Source organism: Aspergillus multicolor, assembly GCF_047715735.1.
Source record: "Aspergillus multicolor strain CBS 133.54 unplaced genomic scaffold BDW74scaffold_38, whole genome shotgun sequence".
In the NCBI taxonomy this organism is placed as follows: domain Eukaryota; kingdom Fungi; phylum Ascomycota; class Eurotiomycetes; order Eurotiales; family Aspergillaceae; genus Aspergillus; species Aspergillus multicolor.
Window position 1 is genome coordinate 262,629 of NW_027395989.1, and position 17,455 is coordinate 280,083.

General features: G+C 50.5%; 6 protein-coding genes across 6 annotated transcripts; 4 read left to right on the plus strand and 2 right to left on the minus strand.

Moving 5' to 3' along the window:
* Nucleotides 1-187: 187 nt before the first annotated feature.
* Nucleotides 188-2,207, plus strand: BDW74DRAFT_182806 (putative MFS transporter; the record flags this gene model as incomplete). Its single annotated transcript, XM_073730355.1, has 7 exons — nucleotides 188-239; nucleotides 325-419; nucleotides 479-841; nucleotides 902-1,057; nucleotides 1,110-1,439; nucleotides 1,509-1,654; nucleotides 1,709-2,207. The coding sequence occupies 7 exons, from the start codon at nucleotides 188-190 to the stop codon at nucleotides 2,205-2,207; spliced, it is 1,641 nt and encodes a 546-aa protein (XP_073579202.1).
* Nucleotides 2,208-3,736: 1,529 nt separating this feature from the next.
* Nucleotides 3,737-5,724, minus strand: BDW74DRAFT_182807 (F-box protein; the record flags this gene model as incomplete). Its single annotated transcript, XM_073730356.1, has 3 exons — nucleotides 3,737-4,913; nucleotides 4,999-5,299; nucleotides 5,355-5,724. The coding sequence occupies 3 exons, from the start codon at nucleotides 5,722-5,724 to the stop codon at nucleotides 3,737-3,739; spliced, it is 1,848 nt and encodes a 615-aa protein (XP_073579203.1).
* A 1,101-nt stretch (nucleotides 5,725-6,825) lies between these two features.
* Nucleotides 6,826-7,933, plus strand: BDW74DRAFT_161974 (type 1 glutamine amidotransferase). Its single transcript, XM_073725868.1, has one exon. The coding sequence runs from the start codon at nucleotides 7,011-7,013 to the stop codon at nucleotides 7,881-7,883; it is 873 nt and encodes a 290-aa protein (XP_073579204.1). The 5' UTR covers nucleotides 6,826-7,010; the 3' UTR covers nucleotides 7,884-7,933.
* Nucleotides 7,934-8,292: 359 nt separating this feature from the next.
* BDW74DRAFT_182809 (uncharacterized protein) lies at nucleotides 8,293-9,745 on the minus strand (the record flags this gene model as incomplete). Its single annotated transcript, XM_073730357.1, has 5 exons — nucleotides 8,293-8,695; nucleotides 8,768-8,908; nucleotides 8,979-9,096; nucleotides 9,149-9,518; nucleotides 9,599-9,745. 5 exons carry the CDS (start codon nucleotides 9,743-9,745, stop codon nucleotides 8,293-8,295), a joined length of 1,179 nt encoding a protein of 392 aa, XP_073579205.1.
* A 415-nt stretch (nucleotides 9,746-10,160) lies between these two features.
* BDW74DRAFT_188301 (uncharacterized protein) lies at nucleotides 10,161-11,914 on the plus strand (the record flags this gene model as incomplete). Its single annotated transcript, XM_073731687.1, has 2 exons — nucleotides 10,161-10,565; nucleotides 10,643-11,914. 2 exons carry the CDS (start codon nucleotides 10,161-10,163, stop codon nucleotides 11,912-11,914), a joined length of 1,677 nt encoding a protein of 558 aa, XP_073579206.1.
* Nucleotides 11,915-13,841: 1,927 nt separating this feature from the next.
* On the plus strand, nucleotides 13,842-16,330 carry BDW74DRAFT_170858 (uncharacterized protein; the record flags this gene model as incomplete). The annotated part of the gene is made up of 11 exons (XM_073727224.1): nucleotides 13,842-13,972; nucleotides 14,046-14,091; nucleotides 14,172-14,215; nucleotides 14,291-14,412; nucleotides 14,449-14,603; nucleotides 14,650-15,139; nucleotides 15,189-15,195; nucleotides 15,244-15,394; nucleotides 15,531-15,823; nucleotides 15,976-16,085; nucleotides 16,194-16,330. The coding sequence occupies 11 exons, from the start codon at nucleotides 13,842-13,844 to the stop codon at nucleotides 16,328-16,330; spliced, it is 1,686 nt and encodes a 561-aa protein (XP_073579207.1).
* Nucleotides 16,331-17,455: the final 1,125 nt, after the last annotated feature.

A 17,455-nucleotide genomic window follows, 5' to 3' on the forward strand; every position in this document is an offset into this window, starting at 1 on the left:
GCTTAGCCTCTCTCTTGGACCTTCCTCCCGAATATACTTTATCTTCTCCGCCTCGCGTGGTAGATACGGCTATCTATGATGTCTCTATCCTCGGCCATGGTATCAAGGTATTTAAATGCAGATATGGCCCAGTCGTATGATGGTGGTCAAGCCATAGAGTTTCCTTTACGTTATAATTTGATTCAAGATGGACGACATTTCGCAGTCCGACGTTCCAGGAACCATCTTTATTGTTGGCAGTGAGTGGCACCATACATCCACCTACCCACACACCCACCCAGCAAGGGTTATCCCCACAAACACGCCCCTGCTAACGCTTCACAGCGGACTCTTCAAAGATTGAAGCAACAGATGCCACAACCACGTCGAACAACATTGTTCTTGTCCCTCGGCCACTTGAAACTGCTCGAGACCCCCTGGTACGCTCCACCATTCCCGTTTCATCATCAAACGACCCCTACCTAACAAAATATTGCAGAACTGGTCCAAGCCTAAGAAACTATGGACCCTCTTCCTAGCAACCCTCTTCGCGACCGTAGTGGCCTACGGCGAAAACAACCTCGGCGCTCCCTGGACCGAAGTCGCCGAGGACATCGACGTCACAATGAAGGACATGAACGGCGGCAGTGCACTCAACTACCTGCTCCTTGGATTCGTGAACGTCCTGTGGATTCCGACCGCCATGAAACTCGGTCGCAAGGTGGTTTACATCTCCAGCATGACGGTCATCATGGTTTCCAGCCTGTGGAATGCGTATGTGTATGGGGCTGCGCAGTGGTATCTCAATTGTCTTGTTGGAGGGATTGGGCAGAGTGCGTATCAGGCGTTGATTCAGCTTACGGTATGTTCCTAGGGTGGAACGAGGCTGTCGTGAGATGAAAGGTGACTGATAAGTGGCTAGGTGTTTGATGTCTTCTTCGCTCATCAGCGCGGGACAATGCTCGCTGTCTATGTCTGGGGGCAGCAGCTGGGATCTATCCTCGCCCTCATCCTGGGTGGGTACATTGCCGAGGGGCCCGGCTGGAGGTGGAGTTGTAAGATTGTGGCTATCCTCAGCGTACGTACTTTATTTCAATGTTAACAGACCTTTATGACTCATTGGATTGCAGGGTTTCGTGGTTCTCTTGTTCGTCTTCACCATGGACGACTCCCTCTTCCCGCGGCATGCCCTCGGCCGATCAAGCACCACTGGACAGCAGATATCCCCGGAACCTCAGTCAACTTCCACTCACCAAGCAATCGATGAGGCCGAAATAAAGAAGGAACCATCCACCGACCTCACCCGGCAGCCTACCGTGGAACAAGGCCGAACAGACCTTCTCCCACGGAGCTACCTCGAAGTCCTATCTCCAATCCACCGCTGGAAAGAAGACAAGACAACATGGTGGCAGTATTTCCGTCGCCCATTCCACCTCTTTGCCTTCCCGAACATTATCATGGTTCGTCCCCCTCCAGCTTCACCACCCCTTCCCGTTTTATGGGCATGTTAACTGATATTGCGATGGTAGGCCGGCTTAATCTACGCCTTCGCCAACACGGCCGGCATCGTCTCCTTCAACACCATCTCCGAAATCATGACGGAAGAGCCCTACAACTGGTCCTCCGGTCCAACGGGGCTGATGTTCCTTGCTGCTTTGATTGGGTCGTTTATTGGGTACGTCCATCCCATTCAAACTGCATTTGCGTCCTTCTAACAGGTATCGAGTAGAATGGCCACCGGCGCCCTCGGTGACATCCTAACCCTCCGCCTCGCCAAAAGAAACAATGGGTACAAAGAGCCCGAGATGCGACTATACACGCTTGGTCTATCCTTCATCTACGGCGCAGTCGGGTACTTCATGTACGGTTGGTCCGCGTCGCAGGGAAAATCCTGGGTCCTTATTGCCGTTGGACTCGGCGGGATGATCGCGCAGCAGGTCTCTGCGGCGAGTGTGGCGACCGCATATGCGATGGAGTGTTTCGAGGGGATTTCAAGCGAACTTGTGGTTGTGTTGGCGATTTGCAGTTCTCTTGTGAACTTTGCGATCTCGTATTCTGTCCAGCCGTTTATCGAGACGACGGATTATGGGCGTACTTTTACGTGTTTTGGGGCTCTTGTGCTGGCGAGTATGGCCATGGCGGGCGTTGGGGTGAGATGGGGGAAGAGTTGGCGCAGACGCTGTGCGGGGAGGTATTGGAAGTTTGTGCAGGAGGGGGTTGTGATCTAAGGATCCGTTGAACTAAGGGAGAATATTGGAGATGGGGGGGCATTGGTTGGTATTCTAGCCTGATTACATGTACCGCCCAGTTATTGTCGTGCATGGGCATCCATCCCGACCAGCAAATAATTAAAATTATGCCTTAAATGGCTCTTTGCAACCCTTTACAATTGACAACAAGATTTATGTACATGATGGCTACCAAATTTGGACGGCGAAAAGTCCTGATGCTAAAAGGAGAGATAGAAACGGCCGCCCCAGATACATTTGGGCTTGATGATATGGAAGACAATTTCGCGGCAAGCCACTAAGAAGACAAGCATTCCGCCTGAAAATTGGTATAAAGACGCTCGAGGTGTCCAATACCGAGGACGGCTATCGTCCATACCAGTACCCATTTATCCGCTTGTCCCGACGAATTCGATCCCTTGGGAGATGCCGTTGGTCTTCCTCATCCTATATGGCTGGAGATGCTCTACCATCCACAGTAACAGTAACCTGCGTCGTCTTTGTTATCTTGGGCGTGGACGTTTTGCGGCCGCGTTCAAGGATACTCTCCTGGCTCCGTTCCCGCTGTGCAACGGTCTCAAAAAGCGAGGCGTCACTCATGCGGTGAAGTCGTATCCCTGGCCGCATTGGCTCTGCCCTGTCGGAGCGATGATGCGAGCTTCAAGAATGATACTTATAATAGGTCTGTCGAGGATGAACGAGGGCGTTGTAGCATTGCGGTAAGGTTGGGACGGTGGCGCAGAGGATGATAGTGTACATCTGTCGCCGAGTGCGGCGGCCTCGGGCCAGGTCCATGGAGCTGTAGTACAGCAGTCAAAGTCTTCACAGAAAACGGGTTCGGTGATATCGATGTCTTCCGCGGAAATGCAGTCTGCAGCTTCCCTAAGGAAGATCTCGATGAGAGATGTCAGAAGGCCGTGAAGGTTCTAGCGGGCTTCTGGTATCGGGAAGACGCGAATTTCAAGAGGATGAAGGAGGCGCTGATCCCCGCCCGCATCTTAAACTTCATTGTAGGGATCGGTCGCATGAGGTTGGGGATGAGGTTGCCGTTTTAGTGGCAACGCCGTTTAGTAGTTGAGTTTTTCAACCCAATAAATGCCAATTGAAGATCTGTCTATGACTATCATAAATACTTGAGAGCGAGCTCCATGTGAAGATACGGTACGGATAGGTCTACGAACCGATATGCATACTTACTGCGATATACCAATAGACTCTTGGTATATAATGTGGAAACAAGCTGTCCACTGTGATACCCGAGTACTGATACTACCGTTGTCTAGTCGAAGTAATGATTCTTCATGGTTGTTTTGACAATACAACTGAACATTATCATAGGTAGGATTTGCTATCGCTGTAAGGGCTCTGCTACCATCACTCGATTTAATATTCAGAAATTAGCAACAAAAATATGAAATGTTACTGCCTACCTAAAAGCTATCTAAAGGCTCAAAGTGTGCAGCATAATACAAGGTTAGCAAACTACCGAACATACCGCACAGTTAATGCTGTTGTGAAGTCAAATGCCATCACCATTCGTCCGTGGTGCTTGAGACAGTCGACCCACACCTCCCGGTCATTGCATCGTCCGATTCAGTTTCGGACGTATCCTCGACCTCGAGCTCAACTGGCGCTGTGTCATGTAGAGCCCGAGGTCGGAGACGATAGTCAAAGTCAAAAAGATAGTGCGAGGTATCATGCGTCTTAAGGTTCCAAGACTCATGCCGTAGCAGCAACTTATTCTCACCAACAGCGTCCATCCTGAAGACCGTGTTGGCAGTACGGCGGCGGCCAGCCATCGACGCAGCGCTCTTCCGTATATTAGACACATCACGCGCGCTAGGGACTGTGATCTTCGTTATGGCCCCGTTCTGGAACCACTTGTCTACCTGGGCATTAGCGTGAAGGGGTTGACCCATAAAGTCTACTGCGTCAAAGGGCTCACACGGCTCCATGGTGCTTATCAACGGCATCTTGTCGTTATCGGCGGACCTGGGAACTAAAAAGATATACCTGAACGGATCTATGGAGACATTGTTTGTGACACTCGAGCTCGAGCCATCTTCCAGGCGCCGATCCGGTCGATGCCGCATCACCTCCGTGCATGTCTTGTACAACGTTCCCACTGCATCGAAGGCGAATCTGTCGACCTTGAAGACGAAAACCCCACCCTTCATCGAATGGCGGCAAAAAGCAGCAAGTTCAGAGTTGCTCTCTGGTGAGGGTTTCAAGTAGATGGGGTCGGGTGTTAACATGCTAGGCGAACAGACTGGGAAACGGACCGTCTGCAGCGCGGCCCCCGTCTGCGGGTCAATCACCTGCAGGCCATCGATATGTTCGGGGTCCGGGTCTTGCACGGTTATGATGTTGTGGGCGGCCATGTACATGGATAAGCTCGTGTCCTTGGCAAAGCTGTAGGCTACCAGGACGTCTCGCTCCTTGCCCCCCGCTTGAACACGGCGCATAACTAGGGACGGGAACTGGGCGAGCGTGAAATCGGCGAGGGGCGACCAGTGCCACACGTCGCCGGTCTTGAGGTCGTGGACGTAGTAGTAGCAGTGGTCGTCTGAGTTGTGCATTCTGCTTGCGGAGTACATGAGGGTTTCGGTCATTGTCAGGATCATGTTGTGGTGGCCCATGAATGTTACGACGGGGTATGTCTTCCGCCATAGTTCTTTGCCTGTTTGGATTAGCAGCATCCGGTCTCTGTAGGTGGGAAATAGTCAGTTAGTAAACGGTAATAATGGTCCTCGGGTTGCTCCGGGATTCTCTCCACAAATGGGATACGTACTCGAATTCGCCGTCACGGAATATCCGGACATGCACATGGCCGCCAGGGCCAACTTGCAGATCTACCGAATGATAAGCCCATGTGGCTCCGCCGTGAGTGCTTAGTTCATATGCGAAGCTCCATGTTTTGGTGGGATAGGCTGCGCCATTTGCCTGGAACCCCAGACGCCGTCCGAAGACTCTGGTGCCAACCGTCCAAGCAGCGAAGTCGCCAGCAACCTTGAAGCTTGTTGCGCTGTTAATCCCCCGGACGCCAGAAGCTTGGCCTGTTTTGACTCGGGCGTATTGCGCGTATTTGACGGCTACAGCAGATGTGTTAATTGAGTATTTCGTCACTTTATACTCATCGTAACTCACCAGCTTCCTCCCCTCTCGCGATCCTCTCATCGACATCTCGAACATCCCGTAGCGAAGGATTCCAGGTCTCAGGGAAGAACACATAACCTCGCACGGCTATCCAATGCTCGACAAACCCTTTCCACCGCTTGCTGACCTGCTCGCACCGCAGCAAGTCCAGGACATCCAGATGCTCGAGGATCATACTCCCGCAATCCCAGCACAGAGCCTGAAAAGGGTCACTGTGGAAAGTGGTACACTCGGCCTTACCATCATATGGTATATTCTCGTCATCGGCAGCATAGCCACTAGCTATGGACTTCCGCGCGATCCATGTCCTCTCCTCCTCGGAGCCGTACCCGGCCGGGTCGATTCTTCGTTTATTGCCCATTTTAGTTTTTGAGGAAAAATTAATTCCGAATGGGGCAATGAATCGCGCGTTGAGGCATGACGTTTCTAGAAATACTCACCTTCTTCAAACCTTCTTTTGTCTGCTGGTCTGAAGCTGCGGGTATACAAAGCGGTTTCTCAGACATGTAGACAAAGAGGTTGGCGACCTCCCTATTGTACGCTACACTCTGCCGAAACATTAGATGAAGCACTAAACAAAGGCTCTTTGTCAGTCAATGCCGCAAGTTTTCTTGGTACTTTACTTTCTATAATGAAGAGCAGAGTAGCTCGTGACATAGTACCTAGCTCTTCTTGCGGCGCCTCTGCGTGCGAGACGCTCTTTACAACACCCGGACATCGAGCATATATCTTGGAGTTCTCAAACTCCCTCCTGCTGCGTTGAGAGGTTTTACTACTCAGTATGAGTGCTGATAGTGTAGAAAGCTAGGGCAGGTGCTGCAATGCTCGGAATACAGGGTCCTGAGTCGGACCACTGGTATCTTGTTGGTTATTTCCCCATATTAAGTAGGACCACTGCCGACGTAGAGCTTTCTAAGAGCGGGGGCGCGAATCAGGCAAGCTACCTGCAGGTGGACAGAATATGTGACAGGAATGCATCAATTCTTCGCACTCTCCGACAATGCGATGTTGATATTTCTGCCTGAGAACCGTCTTACAAGTTCATGTCAATAGAATATTCATACATAGGGGCTTCATATGCGCTCTAGAAAATATCTTGTCCACTCTGACTGCAATCTCCTTGAGCCCTAATATCACCAGGGGATCGGCTGCGGTATCTTCAGCTGAAAAGTTGAAGGATAACCCTAACTTTTACAATCACCCTCTACAATGAGTCAGCTATTACAGTAATGAAATCATCTAAGTGGTGAGATGCGTGGAATGCCTTAATTCTTCTGCCTGAATGAATTTATTGGCATACATGCAGGTACCAAGACCTTCATCGTCCGACCATCGCGCTTGGCAACGCAGCCCTTGCGCACCCAAAAATCTTGCTGCCTTATTGACAGGGGTACTTAGCCACCAATGCATGCGCCTTGTAGGGCTGGAATCCGTTAGTCAAACCGATGATTCACAGGCCCCTGGTTCTTCCAAGGTTCTGGCGAACTGTCTCCACTGCGGGCATGGGGGGAACTCTGGGCCTACGTCAACGTCACGCCCGCCAGCGTTGCATTCCTTAAGCTCTTAAGCTCCCGAAATTCTCTCACGTACTAGACGGCCTCAATTACTTTCAAGAATAAGTACTTGCCTACTACTATCACTATCACCATGCCGACAAACGAGCAAACATACAACATGGACCAAACCTACAAGCCCACCCCTGAGGCACCAATCATCCGCCTCATGGTCCTTGAAACCGACAAACCACACCCAGACACATACTCCGAGCGCGGCTCCTTCGGGCGCATCATCCACGAGCACTTTGCCGCCGCTGGACGGGCGCACCATCCACCACTAGGCGTGGAAACGGACCAGGTCTACGTCGTCTCCGAGCAGGGCGGGCAGGTCCCGAAAGTAGAGGACTTTGAGAGCTTCGACGGCCTGCTCATAACGGGGAGCGTATACGACGCACACGGTGAAAACGAGTGGATACTGCAGCTCCTCGAACTGTTACGGGCTCTCTGGATCAAGAGACCTGATTTCCGCTTCCTGGGCGTCTGCTTCGGTCATCAGCTCCTTGCCCGTCTACTCGGCGGCGAAGTTGGGTCTGCGCCTAGCCAGGACTGGGAACTGGGTCATTGCCGGATTACTCTTACGTCGACGGGGCAGCGGCTTTTCAGAACACATGACGACTTTGTGCACTTGCATCAAATGCATCAGGATCAGGTTGTTAAGGCGCCGACTGCGGAGGCTGCGGGAGATTTGATTCCGTCTGGTACTGAGATCTCGGTTTGGGGGCGCAGCGACCACACGCCCATTCAGGGGCTTTATATCCCTAACCGACTGTTTACGACGCAGGCGCATCTTGCGTTTGATGAGGACATGGTAAAGCGCCAGATTCGGATCCGGGTTGAGAGTGGGTCGATTCAGGATCTGGAGCATGCGGATCGGGCGGCGGAGACGGCGGATCTGGAACATGATGGGGTCGAGGTTGCGAAGGCTATACTCAGGTTGTTTGTGACGGATGAGGATGACTTTTAGATTGTATTGATGGCAGATAGATTGAATGGTACTATAGCGTTTACTGCGTGGCCCTTATTAATATATATATCTGACTGGCGGAGGATGCGTCCATAAATATTTCCCCCAATTACAATCTAACTTATAAAACGCACAAGCAAGTAAATTATGAGACTAACTGATCATCCACGTTGTACGGTAGGTAGTTATCAAAGAACCACGTCAATACAATATCCCGTTCTACCTGTACTTTACAACAAGCTTTCCCGACCACGCTTTGTACCTGTATTTCGACCCAATCTACGGCATGAACTGACCATAACCGAATAGCTATGGTGCTTGATGAATGTCTAGACTCCGTAATATGCATGGTATATGGTAATATACATAAGAAATATGGTATTTTGCAACGTTGTACTTCCCCCTTCTCTCATCGCGATCCCTTCCTCCCCCCTCCCAAAGCTCTAAGCTCTATCGGGTCCTCCCCGGCGTGACCCCCCGGTCTATGATGCACCGTAAACTCCTCCGTTTTCAAAATGCCTCCCCCCTTCGATGCAGATGCATGCCCCGTGGAGGGACTAGTGCTACTTGGTATGCTCTCCCGGTCGGGATCCTGCTCCTCCTTCAGCGCTTCCTGAGACTCCTGCCATCCGGTGTTCGACATGACGGGCGCCACGGAGCTCCAGGCACGCTTTGAGTTGCGCCTTGATCTCCTGTCCGTGCCGATGTGCGTCTGTGTCTGCGCCCGTGTTCCGGTTCGAGGGCCGTCTGTCCATGTATGTGTGTCGGGATAGCTCTTGCCGCTGGAGCGGATCTCTCGGTATAGCGTTCGCCTATATGGGACATTGTATTAGCAACCCCATGATATGGTATCATTCACCTCGGGATGGAAACAGCACACTCACAGAACGGGGATCGAGATTGCCATAATTGACGTTGCGGGCTCTGCTAGCGTCCAGATTGTTAGGTCAACGCGGTCGTATGTAATGTCGTTGCTGCTCATGTGCACAACGAGCACGGCCTTGACAATGCCAGTTGCTCCGGCTCTGCGCAAATGCCATGGTCAGTTCATATATATGGCGAGGCACAGAGGTTGAATGGTGGTAAAGGTCATACATTGCGCCCAAACTCATTGCAACCGCAACGCCGATCCTCTCGCGCCGCAGCATCGACATCCCCTTAATGATCTGCCACGGCAGGAGTGCCAGGACAAAATCCAGAATCGCCGAGTAATCTGCAGAAAATCAATATAACAGTCTTGCAATTCGTTTGTCCAGATCTCTTACAAGCAGCAAAAAGTTGATATTTCAGCAACTTCTTCCCATCCCAGCACGTCCCAGGCACGGTCTTATCCCACACTCTCTCGAGAGGTGTGCACTTAGCGAAGCCAAAGATCCAGACGAGATTCATCGAGAGATTAATCGAAATGATGACGAAGATGAGGAAGTACTTCATCCAAGCGCTCGTGGTGATGCGGTGCAGCGTGATAGCGAACGAGGTCTTGCTCGTGGACGTCGCGATGATGCCGAACATGGCGACGAGGATTGTATCGAGGTTGATCTTCTTGAGGTTCTCATCGCTGACTGTGTCGATGTGGGAGCCGAATCCGATGGATGCGATGTACGTGTTTAGGGATACGGCGATTGCTAATGCGACCTGTAGGTAGGGAGCACAGTTAACATGCTGGGGTAGTTTGTGAGGGTCACGGCAATCAATTCAGAATAGTGCTAATGTACCCACGAGATGATCAACATGTGGTCGTCCCACCATAGACCACGGCCTCGCCATAACTTGCAGTATACGCGCAGAAACAGCAGGATCCCTGCCGCTGCTGCAAGGGACCAGCATGAGGCGACGAGCCGCGTGCCTCTGCTGTCGGTCATATTGATCGTGAAAGCGCTGCAAGCATCGAAAATGGAGAGAAGTCTCTCAGGAGTTGCGGGTCGAAGACAGAGAGAATCGGGAGATCGCACAGATGGAGAAAAGGGACCGGATCACGTCGATGGCAAGTCCACTCTTAAGATATTCTTTCTATCTGGAACACAAAATCTCCGAAGTTGACCCTAAACGATCAAGGTCGACCCCATCTCGCCGTCTAGTTTAGAGCCATTTAGTGCAGGCTAGGATGGTCTGATTGGACTGGGCCCCGGTCGTTGGGGGCCATACCTACTCCAAGTAGGCTTCGGCCGACCTCCGGCCTACGCTGCTCCTTACTATATGTAGCATCCTGTTCCTTCCTGCGAAACACTTCTCTCCCAGCCGCAGTGCCAGCCATCCTTCGAACCGAGAAAAACTCAAATGCTTTCTCTTCCTCGAACTCTCCTCTTGGCCCTCGCCTCGGGCTCGACCCTGGTCCAGGCCTCGGCTTGTCGTCCCAGCGTCGGCGCTCCCACTGTCGATCTCGACAACGGGACCTACGTGGGTTTGCACAACCGGGACTATGCCCAGGACTTTTTTCTCGGTATTCCTTATGCACAGCCACCCGTTGGTCGCCTGCGGTTCGCCGCACCTCAGCCACTGAGCGAGTCGTTTGATGAACCCCGGAACGCCACCGAGTACGGCTGGATGTGCATTGGATACGGTGACGATACTGAGGCCCTGGGTAGTCCTGTTGATGAGGACTGTTTGACTCTTAATGTTGTCCGTCCGGCTGGCGTGCAGGCTGGCGATGACCTCCCTGTTGGTGTCTGGGTGCATGGCGGAGTGAGTTATCACCCCTTCCTTGATTACCATAAGTCTTTACAATAGTTGTCTCTCTACCCTTACTAACCACCTCACAGAGCTACGTAAACGGCGGCTCCCGAGACCCGCGCTACAACCTCAGCTACGTCGTCGAGCAGTCCGTCGCCGAAAACAAGCCCATCGTCGCGGTCTCGATCAACTACCGCCTCTCACTCTGGGGCTTCCTCTTCAGCCAGGAACTGCAAGACGCCGACGCCGGGAACATCGGCTTCAGGGACCAACGTCTGGCCCTGCAATGGCTGCGCGACAATATCGCCGCCTTCGGTGGTGACCCGGACAAGGTCACCGTCTGGGGCGAGTCTGCCGGCGCCCGGTCCCTGGGGATGCAGCTGGTCGCATATGACGGAGAGCACGACGGGCTATTCCGCGCTGCCGTCCTTGAGAGTGGCAGCCCCGTCGCAAGGTTCACTAATGCTAGTGGATGGCAGCCGTACTTCAACGCATTGGTCAAGAAGACCGGATGCGCTCATGCCAGCGATCGACTGGACTGTCTGCGCGAGCTCCCCTGGACAACCCTCAACGACATCTTCAACAGCACAAGCTCACTGAACGTCACAGCGCCCACGATCAGCGCCGTCATCGACGACGACTTCATCACCGCGCAGGGAAGCGTTCTCCTGCGCGAGGGCAAGTTCGCCCGTGTCCCTCTCCTGGCCGGCAACAACTTCGACGAGGGCACCGGATACGCGCAGCAGGGCATCAGCAACGATACTCAGTTCAAATCCTGGCTAGTCAGCCAGGGCATGTCCGCGGACCAGATCAACGCCATTTCAGCGCTGTACCCCAACGATCCCAGCGTTGGCATTCCCCTCGCTTACACCGGCATTCCCCCCGCGGACCCCTACGGCCTGCAATTCAAGCGCGTGTCCGCCTTCGCCGGCGACTACCAGCAGCACGCCGGTCGCAGAATGCTGGTGGAGACCTACGCGGAAGCCGGTATCCCCGTATACAGCTATTTGTGGAACGTGCTGGTCAACGGCCTCCCCTCGCCCATCTACGGCGCGACGCATTTCCAGGAGGTCGCGTTCGTCTTTAATAACGTGCAGGGCGTGGGATACGCGGCGGACCCGTTTGCGGGCAAGCCTGCCTCGTACGTGGCGTTGGCGGATCTCATGAGCAAGATGTGGGTGCACTTCATGCACGATCTTGATCCGAACTTTGCCGGTGCGAGTCTATCCTGGCCAAAGTATTTGCCTGGGAACGCGACTAACTTGGTCTTTGATACGGATTATCCGCGTCTGGGGTATGTTGCGCGCGATGATTATCGAGAGGTGGAAATTGAGTACCTCCAGGAGAACGTCTTCGTGTAGGTGTCCTTTTTGAGGTTTTAACTTGTTGTACTATACAAATAGATTTGTCTTCTTTCTAGACTAGGGCTAGACTTACTTAATAGATGTTTAAGGGTGACCAATATACGACAAGAACAATGTAGCTACTTCTCTCAACCTGAAACCAACTAAGGTGAGCTAAAGTGAACGGTGCCAACCTAGGACTAAAATGAATACATACCCACACGCAGCGGTCCCACCACGAGCTACGGAGTATGGAGTATATCGAACCTTAATTCGTCGGACAACGGTGCGAGGCAATATATCCTCGGGCAATCTCCGTAGCCATTACCCGACAATGTCTTTGTCAGTTTACTGCGTCACTCAAGGGGGTTTACTCTCGCCTCACCTGCCCTTGTGGACGCCCGCGTTGGCGCCAAGCTACCATAGCTACTCCCCCGGAGCACGAGCATGAATTTGGCCTGTGGCTCTTTGCTTTCTTGGTAATTATTGTCTCGCTTTGATGGTTGCCATGGATGTCCAGTGCCGAAGCCACGGATCGCCGGGTCAATGATTGGAAGCCCGAACGCGGACAACATCGCGCTCAGGGATTGATCGCTCGATGATCGCTGCCGTGTGGTGGGGGGCCCCGAGCCACTCTGCCGTACCGTACGGAGTAGGAGACCCAGCGTGTTACGAGAGCGGTTCGCCATCTGGCGGTCTAGGCTCTGGATGCTGGCTACCTCGGTACAGTATGTACCATATGAAACTGGCGGCTCGTGGTGTTGACCTTTTCAAGGCACTTGCGGCTTGGCTTGTAGATCGTACTGCGTATTCGAGACTTGGAGTACGTAGCGTCGTAGGAACCATCAGCCGACCGGCCCGGCAGTCTTGTACTGTAAGTGCCGACAATGCCAACCCGGCCTCGGCTTCTACGGTAACAACACTAACAAATACAATGGCATGATGCTCTGGTGGGACCCCGGAAAATTTAGTAGGCTTTCGCCCCCAGCGAGCGGGAAACACCATTCCGTTTCCGTGGCGTATACCGATCAACCTTGCGCCACCGATCTGGCTTCCGAGGGGCCAGGCCCGGCGGCTCAATATCGGAAGGATCCACACACTCCGCGCACGGTATAGAGACTCCGACTCTCCGAGAGGGTGATGAATTGAAAATTGGGGATGGCACGATCAGGAACCGAGAGGATGCGGTACACCCCCAACGCACCAAGCACTGAGGTTTGCGAGGAAGTCAGTTACCGTGTTGATCAGAGACAAGCAGGAGATGCGCCGTAGGCAGATAGAATCTTTCAATATATTATATCCATATTCCTACCTTTCGTCAATGATTTTTGTCGTTCCTGCAGGGTGCTTGTACGCCCGATAGCAGTCTTGGTCCGCCAGGCGCCAACATCACCATGTCCCGGTTCGTATCCCGAGTGACAATGATTATGAGGGTACTTGATATAATCGAAGGTTGATTGACCAAAAGTTTATTCTACCACGGCTCTGGCTATTAGTTTGTTGTCCGGTAGGGCCAGCCCCCCGTGCGGCTGTACATATCGGCTTTCTTAATCTATCCATCCCTATCATCGCCCCTGTATCAAACTGAAACTACATTAGAGTATAACACTGCTAACTCCTAAACAACGTACAGATTGTCAATTTCCACCTTTATGGTAATACCCGAGCCGCCTTTACAGATTCCTTTCCCGCCGTGGAAGTTGCTTACTGCGGACCGTCATCATCTGCCCTACGTTCAGGCCGTGAAAGGTTAAAAAACAAAAACATACAACAGCAGGTCTATGTCAGAGCTCACCCAGGCCGCCATACTTTCTGTGGCCGCTTTGCCGCCGGCCAGCGCGCCATCTTCAGGCATCAATACTCTGCACCTGAAGCTAAAATATTACAAATGCGCAAAATGGCTCCCACGAGGATCAGAGTAACTAAAAAGCACTGGGTATATACCATGGCACACAACCTGACCGGAAAATTTAATTTTGTTGTTAACCTTGATGACCATGATAATAAAGAAATTCAACGAGCTGTTCTCCCTCGAACAACCAACAGATATGAAAGAGCTCTTATTATTTTTGACAAGTATAAGTCTCCATGCCCTTATCGCCTTCCTTATGTCTAACATACTACTCAGGTTTCCTTCACTACACCCTAGGACCTGCTTTCCACCAGATATCCAAACTTACAAAGTATTCCTAGAGGTTTACGCACGAAACACTCCAGGCAGGCTTAAAGAATACCCAACATATTGATTAGTCTTGGGTTTGACCGCAAATTTAAGACAGCCCTGGCTCGGGAACGGGGCTATTTAGTTCCTAATAGCATGTGAGCCATAGTAAAGGAGGTATGTTTTTGCTTACTCTGTTAGATGGCTTAGGCTTACTGTAAAAAGTATTTGAGATTAGTGTTAAGAACAAAGATTCCACTTTTAGATGCTACAATGTCCAGAGATGGCCTGTCTCTAAATAATCTAACTATACTCCTCGCGCAGCTCTGGTGCCAAGACTTTGAAAAATACCGCTGTACACTTCCTAAACGCTCTTAAATACAACTTACAGTGTTAATGTTAGTATACTGTTTTACTTCAGCTCGCACTGGAGAGGTACATGAGTCAACAGCTTGTCGATTAAATGCCCTGGAGAAAGTGATTGCTGAGGAGGAAGAACTTGAGGATACTTGCATTAAGGCTAGTGCGATGGCAGCTTGCTACAAGGTCTGTTTTTAAAGGCTTGGTTGTCCTCCTGGCTAACAGCTTATAGCATTTTATCCTCACAGTAGAACTAATTAAGGGCAACCCAATATTAGTTCTAACTTATTCTTGGGAATATGTAAAGGAGTGCTGGCTAAAGAACCAATGGGAGCCTCCCATTCATGCATTATATAAGGTCTATAAGGAGGAGGTTCCTCTCTTTTTTAACCTTGTTTTATTCATGCTCCCACTCTTTTCTGCGGACCGAGCCTTTCGTGATTACAGATCATGCGCAGAACTCCTTGCACATCTGGAGTCCATCGCTGTGGGTGAACTATGCTCTCAAGAAAACCAGGTCATCTTCAAAATTCAGTTCAAAAAGGATATCATGGAGATCGCGCTGTTTAGGCCAGCGCATGAGCTGGATATCCAATTGTCTTTTGGAAAGGCAAATGGTGCAGATGCTTTTGGGAAAGAGTTCGTGAACCTTGGGACTAGAAGTGGATATGACGAAAGTATTACTGCTCGGGCATGTCGCCGGTGGGCACTTATGGAGACAGGTAAGTAATGTGTTCCTCTTCCTTTGGTCAGCAGCTCACCCTTCTAAAGACAAGAAGTATTCGCAGACAGCCTGAATGAAGCATGTGTCACATGTTGATCCAAGAACTTTTGGTCAATCATACGCACACCCTGTCTGTGAGGTGGATGGCCCTGCTAGCTTTCTGGATATTCCCATCTGTCATGAGCATACTCAAAACCGCCGCAGTATGGGTATTCACTATAACCTGAACCTGTGGCAATCCCCTCTGGCTAAGGTAGAGTTTGAATTTCGGGAACCAACGGATATCATCGCGCTTGGATGAAACGCTCATGGCTCTAAGAACTCAGCTCAATATGACAGATAGCCCGCAAGCCATACGCGATATCCAGGCGCAACAGCGGTAAACCCAGGGCCAAATGGATAAGCTACATATTAAGGAGCTTAAGCGACAACATGGGCTACAAGAAACTAATCAAAATAGAACAATTCATAAGCAAACCCTCTTTCACTATTACCAACAAGTTATGCCGGAGCGGAACATTCTTGCTCAGGTCTTGCCGACTAAGTCATCAAGCAGATGTACCGCTGGAAGGGATGCTTTGATGGCATTAAAAAAAATCTGCAGTCAACACCAGCCTGTTTCCTATCGACCATGCTTGCAACCTGTTGGTGCTGATCATATATATGGAAAACCAATCTTTAAGTAAGTATCCTGATAGTAACATCGCAATTCTTGCTAAGCCTTTCAGTTATTACCCCCATCGCAGATTGCTACACCTATATAAGTGCTATCAAAAGAATCTAAGGCTCTTAGGTAGCGAGAATTTCGCAGAGCTCTGCTAGGAGTGTGGTAAGTGGTTTCATGATAAATTCTTGGTATTCACACTGTCAAGGACATCTCAATGATCCATCTCGCCTACTTCGCTGCAATCCAATATTTTTTCGAAATTTTCCAGTCAAGCCTGGTTGGTGCCCTTTCTGCCTGGGGAATGCAAGCTTGGGCCCCATACAACAGATGGCTCAGTACACACAGAACGGTGACTAGTATAATCATGTCGATTCTTATCTTGCAGGCCTAGATGGAAAGTTCCATTGCCGTCACCCTGCATGTACAGAGGACCATGCATCATTTGCTGAGTTGGTATATCAGCTCGAAGATGTTCACTGCTTTAAACCTCACCGTGGGAAAAAGAGATCATTGGAGTTGTGAGTATTCTAATTCTCTATATTATTTGATAGATAGCTGCACATGGCCGATATGAATCTGAACGTTATATAAACTTCTCTAAACCTCGCGATATGTCCCACGACGTTGTTAGTCCTGACTGGGGAGTTCAAGTAGAAGCAGCTTACTGTAAGGAGCAGCCACTATATTGCACTAGCTACCTCCGTCTGTAGAATGAAAATGAATAGATAGATGACTGAATAGGGCGAGGGGATAGGAGGCCTAATAAGGGGTGCCTCCAAGCGAGAGCTCAGGGCTGGGATGGGATATTAGATGCCTTAGGCAGCCGTCAGTCTCCGAAGGTCTATTGGTCTGAGGCTTCCAGGCATTCAAGGTCGGGGAGGACCCCATAGCCCCCGGCCCCCCGCCAATCAGGCCGAAAGAGGTAAGATGTCCGCTTTTCGAGTGTGGTTCGGCCTGTATCCGTGCCTTCCAGCGCACCCACCGCCTTCGTCTTATGGGTGCGCCACGCATTTTTCGTAGTCACGCATTTTTTGTAGTTTTTTGAAATTCAAGGCTATACAATAATAAATATAATTATTTATTAATTTAAAAGTCTTCTTTTACCTTTATAACATGTTTCTTATTCTTAATTACCTGCTAAATATTCTCCTGCGGGCGCTGGGTGGGCTTATATTTATAAACTTTTTTAAATTGCTTTGCCAGCTTCCTCTCCTCCGCCGCGTGATCTTTGGCTTTATAATTACTAATTAACTAAATTACATCGCGAACCTTTATAATCCTGTTTTGGGATAGCAGTTTAACTTAACACCTAGTATAATTCCAGTGTTAAGGCTCTTGCACGGCGTGTATTTTATAAATTACTTCCTGCGTTATCTGTAACTCCTCCAGCTTTAATATCTGGTGTTAAAAAATCTTGATTAAATTCCGCCTTGCCTTATCTAAGATATTAGTAACATCCTTTATAATCTTTGCCTAATTTCTTATAAGCGCGTTAATTATTACTAAAGGACTATTCTTAACGCTGGAGGATAGTAATAAAGGTGGTGTATAACTCCTGCGGAGCTCCGGTATAAATATATTAGGGATTACCAGCTTATTATAAAGCTGCTTAATAATTTACACTTTATTAACTAGCTAGATTCCGTG